This window comes from Zingiber officinale, chromosome 3A (assembly GCF_018446385.1).
Source record: "Zingiber officinale cultivar Zhangliang chromosome 3A, Zo_v1.1, whole genome shotgun sequence".
Lineage (NCBI taxonomy): Eukaryota > Viridiplantae > Streptophyta > Magnoliopsida > Zingiberales > Zingiberaceae > Zingiber > Zingiber officinale.
In genome coordinates this window covers 70788400-70799675 of record NC_055990.1, presented here as the reverse complement: position 1 = coordinate 70799675, position 11276 = coordinate 70788400, and the positions used below count along the sequence as shown (strand labels likewise).

General features: G+C 41.2%; 1 protein-coding gene across 1 annotated transcript; it reads right to left on the bottom strand.

Annotated features, from left to right (window-relative positions):
* Positions 1-8280: 8280 nt before the first annotated feature.
* On the bottom strand, positions 8281-11059 carry LOC122050466. Its single transcript, XM_042611368.1, has 3 exons — positions 9590-11059; positions 8573-9355; positions 8281-8472 (listed from the first exon to the last, which is right to left on the bottom strand). The coding sequence occupies exons 1-3, from the start codon at positions 11057-11059 to the stop codon at positions 8281-8283; spliced, it is 2445 nt and encodes an 814-aa protein (XP_042467302.1).
* Between the last annotated feature and the right edge of the window lie 217 nt (positions 11060-11276).

Here is an 11276-nt window from a genome sequence, read left to right as displayed (position 1 = left end):
TATAATCCAGTCTGGGTCTAGTAAGGATTCATCCACAGTTTTGGGTTCAATTTTTGAAATTAAAGAAATTTGACTTAGGTTTCTAAAAGATGATCTGGTTTGAACTCTCAAGTCTGGGTCACCAATTATTTGATCAGTTGGGTGATTTGGGTTAACCCTTATTGTTCTAGTGGGTTGACTTTCTTGATGTTGTTCCTCTTCTTCATGACTTAGAGTCTGCTTGGTTTCTGGAACAAATTCAGGTGGTTGTGTAAGTTCTAAGTCTTGTTTAGTTTCTTCAAATTTTACATTAGTTGTTTCTTCAATTTTTAAGGTAACCTTATTGTAAATTCTATAGCCTCTACTATTTAGGGAATATCCTACAAAAATTCCATTTTCAATTTTAGAGGAGAATTTTCCTAAGTGTTCTCTTGTATTTAAAATAAAGACTGGGCACCCAAATACTTTAAAATATTTTATATTTGGTTGTTTATTATAAAACATTTCGAAGAATGTTTTGTTATGGGTTTTATTTATTGTTGTTCTGTTCTGTACATAGCAGGCTGTACTAACAGCTTCTGCCCAAAAGTATTTAGGTAGGTTATACTCATTTAACATTGTTCTAGAAGCTTCAAGTAAGGTTCTATTTTTTCTTTCTACAATCCCATTTTGTTGGGGGGTTTTAGGGCATGAGAACTCATGGTGGTAACCGTTTTCAAGACAGAAACTGTTAAAGTTGTGATTTTTAAATTCTCCTCCGTTGTCACTCCTAATTCTTTTAATTTTAATATCTTTTTCGTTTTCAATTTGTTTGCAAAAATTTGTAAAAATTTCAAAAGTTTCATCTTTATGTTTTAAGAATTTTACCCAAGTAAACCTAGAATAATCATCTATAATTACTAAACAATATAAGTTTCCATTTATAGATTTGACTCCATGGGAGTCAAAAAGGTCTAAATGTAGAAGTTCTAATATTGAGTTAGTTTGTGGCTGATTTGTTTGTTTGTGAGTGGATTTAGTTTGTTTGCCTTGTTGACAAGCATTACATATGGTTGAATCTAAGTTAGGTAATTTTGGTAAGCCTCTCACAAGTCCATTTAGTTTACTTATATTTCTGAAGTTGGTGTGAGACATTCGCCTATGCCATAACCAAGTTTCTTCTTTTTGCGTTAAATAACATTTAATGGAAGAAATGGTTAAGTTGATGGCATAGATGTTGTCTTTTCTAAAACCTTTTAGGCTCATGGTAGGATTATCTAGATGTTTGATTAAACACTCTGTGGATAGAAATTTCACCTTATACCTAGTATCACATAATTGGCTTATACTCAGAAGATTATATTTAAAATTTTCAATAAGTAAAACATTTGTAATTATAAAGTCTAATTTTAATTCAATATTACCTATACCAATTACCTTGAGTTTGCCGTTGTTTCCAAAGGCAACTGTTCCTAAGCTTTTGTAAGTGAGTTGAGTGAACTTGGTGTGATCTCCAGTCATATGTTTGGAGCAACCACTGTCCAAAATCCACTTGGTTTCCTACAGTAAGTGGGATTTAAAGTTAGTCTTTTTGAGCAGACCTTATTTAAGTTAAGTTTTAAAGATTTGAAATTAATTTTTAAGTTTTAAAATTAAAGTTTTGAAATTAATTTTTAAGTTTAAAATTTAAAATTTTGAAATTAATTTTTAAGTTTAAAATTAAAATTTTGAAATTAATTTTTAAGTTTAAAATAAAAAATTTGAAATTAATTTTTAAGTTTAAAATTAAAATTTTGAAATTAATTTTTACGTTTAAAATTAAAATTTTGAAATTAATTTTTAAGTTTAAAATTAAAATTTTGAAATTAATTTTTAAGTTTAAAATTAAAATTTTGAAATTAATTAATTTTTAAGTTTAAAATTAAAATTTTGAAATTAATTAATTTTTAAGTTTAAAATTAAAATTTTGAAATTAATTTTTAAGTTTAAAATTAAAATTTTGAAATTAATTTTTAAGTTTAAAATTAAAATTTTGAAATTAATTTTTAAGTTTAAAATTTAAAATTCAACAAATTAATTTTTAAGTTTAAAATTTAAAATTTTGAAATTAATTTTTAAGTTTAAAATTAAAATTTTGAAATGAATTTTTAAGTTTAAAATTAAAATTTTGAAATTAATTTTTAAGTTTAAAATTTAAAATTTTGAAATTAATTTTTAAGTTTAAAATTAAAATTTTGAAATTAATTTTTAAGTTTAAAATTTTAGCCTTATTCATCTCACCCGATCTATATTATCAATCAGGGAATCCTATGATTTTGTGAGATGAAATTGGTTTGGTTACAGAGTTTGGTTTTACTAGCATTAGATTCAGGTTTAGTTTTGGTCTCTACAAACAGGCATTCTTCGGATAAATTTCTAAGCTTGGTGAGTCACATGGACGTCATTAGAAGTAACCAACCTTTCGAGGTTTTCTGAATAGTCCTATCCACGGAGCTTAGTACTCAACCTTGGTCTAACTGATTAGGATCCATTTAAGGGTAGCTTCGGTCAGTTCCACTTGGCCAAATGCACCAGATCGAAGCCATATCTTTCTAGACATGCGATGCCCAAGCTTCCCTAACGTACTATCATCCAAAAATTTCACCAGTACCATGATTCAAGTTAAACTTGGTCTCTAATCCTAATTACCCTGCCGGGTTAGTTTGTTTTGGGTTACCCTGTCGCGTAAGTTAGTTTTGGAGGTGCCAGCTATTATGGAGCCTCCCCCTGAATTATTGGCCATTATTTTAAATTTTGATTTTTGGTTTGTGTCGATTCTTTTTATAGTTATGGTTAACTTGATGATAATTTTGTTGATTTCTAAAGTGTTTAGATTTTGAATTTGATTTGGGTTTGTATTTTGAATTTTGGTTTGGTTTATTTGATTTTATATAATGTATTTTTTCTTTAGGTATATAATATTGATTGAGTCCTACTTGCGTGGTTAAGCACGCTTTCGGAACCCAAGCTTGATTAGTTGATTTGTATTGAGTTATTAATGACTTAAAAGTTTTATTTGAGTTTGACTTGTATCCGAGTCCGGTTTTATTATAACATGCTTTTTGATTGTTCAGGATTAAGTCAAGATTTTTTGATCTTGTTGTGAATTTTTCTAACATTCCTTTTAAACTGTTGATCTCATTTTTTAGTGATAAATTCTCCTCCTCAAGTGTTAGATCTTGAGTTGGATCTGAATTTTTGATTTGTTCCTTGAGGTTTTGATTTTCCTCAAGAAGTGATTTGTTTTCATTTTCTATTTTGGTTAATTTACTATTTAAACAGGAAATAATTCTAAAAAATCTTTTGTTTAAATTAAAATATACCTCATTCGGGCCTTCGGAAACGAGTACGGACTCGTGGCTTGTTTCGGGTTCAGACCTGTCACGCCCCGAGAGTAAGGTTGTCCGACGAAAATCGGACAGCACCTCCCCTGTAGCAGTGACAAATAGAACCGGTATACAACACCACAGATAATACATATACAAATATATATCACAACCATGCAGATAATATACAGCCCACACGGCTGGACAATCAAACACAGCGGAAAACAAGAATAACAAAGATAAAATAACAAAAACTCACCGCGGGCCGGCCCGGCTTGACTCATCGGCAAAACAACCAAATACGAATAACAAGTCCACAGCTCAATTATTACAATGCTAAATTCAAAGGTTTAACTCACAATAAAATGAAAACCGAAACTGTAAAACCATCCTCAGAAGTGACAGGGGACCGGCAGTCGGGATCCTCCTCCAAGCGTACTAGCATCGCTATCAGCTACCTGGTGAAATTACCGATGCGGGTGGTGAGTATAAAACTCAGCGGGTAATAGGATAGACAGTACATGAGTATCATAAAGAATAGGAATACAAAAGGATCAGTCTCGGAAAGATAAATAGCAGATACTACAGGGTAAACAAAGTATATATATATCCATACCTGAAACCATATCCTAGGCTAACAGTGTAAGGTCTGAGATAAAGTAAACTGCTACAGTACTGCTCATAACTACCAGAATCACATATAAAGTATACTGCAGTAGTAATCAGTGTCCAAGCATATATAACAGGTATGTGATAACAGAACTGCATAAGTAAGCATAAACAGCATAAGCAGGTATATCAAAAAGTAGCGTATGCACGGATGGTCACTCCCGCCCACCCCTCAAGTCCATGACCCCAGTATGGACGAGAGGCCGGGACAATGACAAACTGTACACACTCCAGCTACCACTACTCTCGAGTGGCCGAGGGGACAGTTGCATAGTAGCTGAATAGCTACGTCTGCGACGGGGGTCCCTGCTGCCCGCGACTCCAGCAGACACTACCCATGAGTGAGCGAGTGGGGGGCATGACAGGACATGCGGCACGCTCCAAGCTACCACTACCCATGAGTGGCCGAGCGTGCGGCCCAGGCCAACGACCGTCTCAACCACAAGGGAGCCAAAGTCGTCGGCTATGCATGCAATGACATGATGCGAATAATGCAACAGTCATCATATATATATAACAGAAAATCAGGTATGCTACATGAATCCGCATGCTCAATACTAAGCATAAATAAACAGTAATCAAACAGGTAAGCATAAACAGGTAAGCATGGCATCTAGTATCTGCTAGGTATCAAGAATAACAACGGGAGACTGTATAGATAAGAAAGTGATCATCTCGAAGATTGAGTGGATAAAGTATCAAGCACAAGAAATAAAATGAGTGGAGTCAAAATAAATACTGCATATATGAAACTAACTCATGCACTTATACCGATATCTAAAGGAGCAAGTTAAGAAGTACCCGCCTCAAATGTAGGTCGAATCCGACGTCAACCTCGTCACAATACCCGCCTCGATCAAAGTCCTGTGTCAACGTACAAAATTTAACTGAATACATAGAAAATAGAATAACTAGACTAGTGTACAAGGCATGCGAATTTAATCTGAGTTCCAGTCATTATCCAAATGAAATCGCACTAATTTGCACGACCTAAACCAAAACCCTAGTTTATGTCTTCAGATCAAACAATTCCCAACCGAAACTATGTCCATTTGAATTCCGAAATCATGCATTTTTCCCAATACACCAATGCACAAAATATCAGTTCAATTAAACTAGGTATCGGAAAACCTAAACCTTACCTCACGGTGAGCTCCCCACTGTTGACTCTCCGCCGGAAGGTGAGATCGCCGGCGCTAGCACACCGATGCTGCCCAGCGCTACAGATTCACAGATTCGAGCTCTCACAGAGCTACCAACAACACAATCACACCCAATCAACACATAACCCCAACCGAAACCTAACAACCAAAACTGTAGATCTACATCCAAAGCTGAAAATGGCTTACCCAATGACTCACGGCCGGAAATCATCTGCTGGGGATGTCCGCCAGTGTTGGATTGCTGCTGGTGAAGCTTGGCCGAGCTCCTCCCAATGAACCACTGCCAGAACCGAAACTCAAACATCTCAATCTCTCATTCCGGCATCCCAATCACAGGTTCCAACTAAAACCAACAATCCCAAAGCAAGCACCAAAACCTAACTTACCTCACTGCCGGAAGCCACCACCAGCAGCGGAAGGGAAACCCGACGGTATCAGCTTGGCTCTAAGGCTCGGGAAAATGGATCAGCTACCTGGTTCTCGCCACCATGGAGCTCTGGAACAATAGATCTCACTCCAGTATCACCGGAGTTCGATATCCCCTCTCCCGGCCGAGAATCCCTTGCACGAAGCTATGTTTCGACGAAGGATGCCACCGGGGAGATCTCCGATCGACCGTGGGGAAGACCAGAGACTGGTCTCGCACTCCCGACGCCGGCGATTAGTCGCGGCTGAGCTTGTCGGCGAAATCGGGTGAAATGGCGAGAGGGGGCAGAGTGGGCACGAAGAAGGAATGAGGTGGCGCTTTTAGGGCACTGTAGCTCCTCATTATATAAGTAGGGTTTAATTACTCCACCTAATTAATACCCTAATAAGTCTCCCAAATGGTGATTTCCATTATCCCTTTAAACACTGTCATAAATTCTCCAAATAAATCCAGAAAAATGTCCAAAAATTCCCTTAACTCATTATAGGTTATTTTATTTTGCCGTATCTCACATTCTCCCCCTCTAATAAGAATTTGGTCCCCAAATTTACGACATAAATGCAATAAACGACTAACGACATGCGAAGTCAATCATCAAATGAAATAACTTGCATACCTTCATCAAACAACCGTGGGTACCGCGCTCGGATCTCATCCTCCAGCTCCCAGGTCGCCTCGTCATCGGAATGTTGCTCCCATCCAACCTTGACCAATCGGATTGTCTTGTTTCGCAGCTGGCGTTCCTTACGATCCAATATCCGCACTGGAGCCTCCTCATATGTTACATCTGGCTGAAGTGTGATCGAGACATCTGTCAAAATATGCGTAGGGTGTGGTACATATTTCCTCAACATAGATACGTGAAATACATCATGCACCCCGGCAAGTGAAGGAGGCAGCGCCAGTCGATATGCTACCTCACCGACCCTCTCAAGTATCTGAAAGGGTCCGATGTAACGAGGAGCTAACTTCCCTTTCAATCCAAATCTCCTAACTCCCTTGGTAGGAGACACTCGCAGGAACACATGATCACCCACAGAGAACTCCAAAGGTCTCCGTCTCCGATCTGCATAGCTTTTCTGTCGGTCCTGAGCTTCTGACATCCTGCGTCTGATGGTACCAACTAACTCTGCATCTCGCTGAATACGCTGGGCGCCCAAGACTGACGATTCTCCAGCCTCGTCCCATAAGGTAGGAGATCTACATGCTCTACCATATAATGCCTCGAATGGTGCCATCTGAATCGCTGAGTGGTAACTGTTATTGTATGCAAACTCCACCAAGTGCAAATGATCCTCCCAGCTACCGCCGAAATCCATGACACAAGATCTCAATAGATCCTCCAATGTCTGGATAGTACGCTCCGACTGCCCATCCGTCTGAGGGTGAAATGCAGTACTAAAACGGAGTTCAGTACCCATAGCCTGCTGGAGACTCCGCCAAAATCGAGAGGTAAATCATGGATCTCTATCTGATATAATACTCAGAGGTATACCATGTAATCTGGTGATCTCTCTACAGTACAACTCTGCCAAACGATCCAACGAATCCGTCCGACGGATCGGTAAGAAGTGCGCAGATTTGGTTAACCGATCAACGATTACCCAAATCGCATCATGGCCCTTCCGGGTCCGAGGTAGTCCTACCACAAAGTCCATCGTGATATGCTCCCATTTCCATTCTGGTATTTCTATCTTCTGCAGCAACCCAGCTGGTCTCTGATGCTCTGCCTTAATCTGCTGACAAACTAAACACTGTGCCACAAATGTCGCAATATCCTTCTTCATACCATTCCACCAGTATGATCGTTTCAGATCCCTGTACATGCGAGTACTCCCCGGGTGAATTGCAAATCTAGATCGATGTGCTTCCCGTAATAAGTCCTCCTGAACAGGATGTGACTCAGGGACACATAATCTGCCGCGAAAATACAGAATTCCACTATCATCACAGGTAAACTCTGTCTGCTGGTCTGAGGTAACTCTACTACGTAAAAACTGCAGATGCTGATCTGTAGCCTGAGCCTCTTTGATACGCTCCACTATAGGTGACTGAGCAACCATGGTGACTAGCAAGCCTCGCTCTGTCTGTGCTTGCTCCATCAACCCCAACTCAGAGAAGCTCTGTATCAACTCTGTAACCATCACTCGGTGACATGCCAAAACTCCACGGGATTTCCTGCTCAAAGCATCAGCCACCACGTTGGCTTTCCCCGGGTGATAGTTAATTGTGCAGTCATAGTCTTTCAAGAATTCCATCCATCTTCTCTGTCGCAAATTCAGTTCCTTCTGGGTAAACAGATATTTGAGACTTTTATGATCTGTATAAATCTCAAAGGTGATCCTATATAAATGATGTCGCCAAATCTTCAGTGCGAAGATGATAGCTGCCAACTCCAAATCATGAACTGGATAGTTCCTCTCATGATCTTTCAGCTGACGTGAGGCATATGACACCACACGATCGCGCTGCATAAGTACGGCACCCAATCCCTGATAAGACACATCCGTGAAAAGTACAAATCCATCAACGCCAGAAGGAAGTACTAACACTGGTGCAGTAACAAGTCTCCATTTGAGCTCCTGGAAGCTCTGCTCACAAGATTTTGTCCAGCTAAACTTCTCTCCCTTCCGGGTCAATCGAGTCAATGGTAAGGCTATGCTGGAAAAGCCCTCAACAAATCTCCGATAATACCCAACTAATCCCAAAAAGCTACGAATCTCCTGTACTGTCTTCGGCTGCTCCCAACCAGTGATGGCCTCAATCTTCTGTGGATCCACAGATATACCTCTGCTGGAGACAACATGTCCAAGAAAACCCACCGAAGGTAGCCAAAAGGCGCATTTACTAAACTTCGCATAGAGGTGTTCTCGCCGAAGCGTCTCCAAAACTATGCGAAGATGTCGCATGTGCTCCTCCTCAGATCGTGAATATATCAGAATATCGTCGATAAACACAATAATGAACTGATCCAAATACTCGAGGAATACTCTGTTCATCAGATCCATAAACACTGCTGGGGCATTGGTAAGCCCAAATGGCATTACCAAGAACTCGTAATGACCATAACGAGTGCGAAATGCTGTCTTCGGAATATTCGCATCTCCAACCCTGAGCTGATGATAGCCTGAGCGCAAATCAATCTTTGAATATACACAGGTGTCCTTCAGCTGATCAAATAAATCTTCTATACGTGGCAGTGGATATTTGTTCTTGATAGTGACCGCATTCAACTGTCGGTAATCAATACATAGTCTCAGTGATCCGTCTTTCTTCTTAACGAAGAGTACTGGTGCTCCCCACGGAGAAACACTGGGACGGATAAATCCTCTGTCCAACAACTCCTGTAACTGAACCTTCAGCTCCTCTAACTCCTTTGGTGCCATGCGATAAGGGGTCTTGGATACCGGTGCGGTTCCCGGAACCAACTCAATCGTAAACTCGACTTGCCTTTTAGGAGGCAAACCGGGGAGTTCGTCAGGGAATACATCTGAAAATTCTTGAACAATAGGAACGTCCGAGAGTCGTGGTAATGCATCTGTATCAACTTTAACCATAGACAGCAAATATCCCTGGCAACCCTGCGACAGTAATCTTTTCGCTTGCATTGCTGATATGACTGATATCCCATCACCCCCGATTCCGATGAATGACCACGATGGTAAACCGGGAGGTCGGAATGTGACTACTCTCGCTCTGCAGTCAACTGTGGCATGGTTCATGGCCAGCCAATCCATGCCCAATATAATGTCAAATTCCACCATCTCCAATACCTGCAGATCCACCATAATAGTCTGACCATTGAAGTCTAAAGGACATCCTTTGACTTCTAGACTAATACTTAGTACCTCGCCAGATGGTAGAGATACTGTCAGCCCGTGTGTCCGACGACTAGGCAATCTCCCGATTTTACCCAGAAATACTCGAGATATGAAAGAATGGGAACTACCAGTATCTATCAATAAATCTGCAGTAAATGTATAAACTGAAATAGTACCTCAGAAAACCGATCCCTCAGCTCTCTGTGCCTCCTCCCGTGTAACAGCATAAACACGACCCACCTCTGAGCTCGGCTGTGGTATCCCTGAAGTGGCCTGCGCTGGCATCTTAGGTGTGGGAACCGGCTGCTGATACTGAGACTGAGGCTGATATGCTGGATGAAAGCTGAATGCCTGATGAGAAAACGCTGCGGCAGAATACTGTGTGGTCGCTGGCTCCTGACCCTGCACATGGTATATCTGTCCCTGAGAAGGCTGTGGTCGTTGCTGACGTGGGGCACTCTGGGTCTTCTGCGATCTCCTCTGTGAACGGGACTGAGAGGATGATTCCCCCTGAGATGTAACTTTAGGAGCCTCCAACTGTGCTTTCAGAGTACAATCCCGACTCTCATGCCCCGGAAGTTTACAGTAGAAACATATAGCATGATCCAACGGGCAACTATTCCTGGTGTGACTCTTGGACCCACACTGAAAACACCTGGTCCCACCAAAGTTCTTCTGATCATGATGAGGGGGACGAGAACCTCCATCCGATGTTCGCCCAGTCTTCTGAGGCCGAGAAGATCCTCCGGAAGGAGCCCGTGAACTCTGACCTCTATTCCCTCTCTTTTGCGACGACTGCTTTTCATGTCCTTTCTCCTGATTTACCTGCTGCTGAGTCATCTCTATGAATAGTGCTCGATCTAGAACCTCCCGATAGGAACTACCTGGAAATCCTGACATCCGAATCCGAATGTATGCTACAAGACCCTGAGTGAACTGCTGCATACGATCATAATCTTGTGCCACTAAGTGAGGACAAAATTCTGCCAACCTACAGAATTCAGCATTGTACTCCATCACTGACCGATCGCCCTGCTTGAGATTCAGAAATTCTTGGCGTCGAGCTAGACAGAAGGTCGCTGGGAAATATTGCCGCTCAAACGCATCTCGGAACATCGCCCATGTGATGCGCTGCTCTCCAAAGATCGTCTTCTGCATGTCCCACCATGTGACTGCTTGATCTCGGAGATGATACGCTGCCAATTCCACTTTCTCCTCATCCGTGCAACTCAGGTACTCAAAGGTGCTCTCTACATTCTTCAACCAACTTCGAGCAGCCCAAGGATCTGCTCCGCCCAAATATAAGGTAAATCTGTCCTTGACGGACCTCGCCAGCAACGGTATCCGAGCTCTGTCCCTCATCCAATCAGTAGTAGCAGGAGTAGGAAATGCTGATGGTATCCCGGAGGGAATACCCTGAGGCTGAAATTCCTGATTCCTACCAGATGGTATGACTGAAGGGATCTCCTGAGGCTGACGTCCCTGATCTCTAGGAGTCTGATGGGTCTGTCCCCGACTAGCCGTCTCAACATCCGTTGGATCCCTAGAAGAATCCGCCTCCTGAGTCACTGGTTCTGGTTCCTCGGCCTCAATGGGTTGTTTCCGTGGTCGTCCCGGACCACGACGATAACCGACTCCCGCTCGACCACGCCTCATCCTGATGTAAACCACTAATAAGTATTACACACAGTATAAGTTCGTACTTATAAAACTTACAGCCAATTACTTGGAGGTGTTCCGCCGCCGCCTGGTCCCAAATCCCAAAAAGTCACCTCGAGGAATAAAATCACGAAAAATCCAAAACGTATGAATCTGACATCGTAAACCTGTGGCTCTGATACCAATAAATTGTCATGCCCCGAGAGTAAGGTTG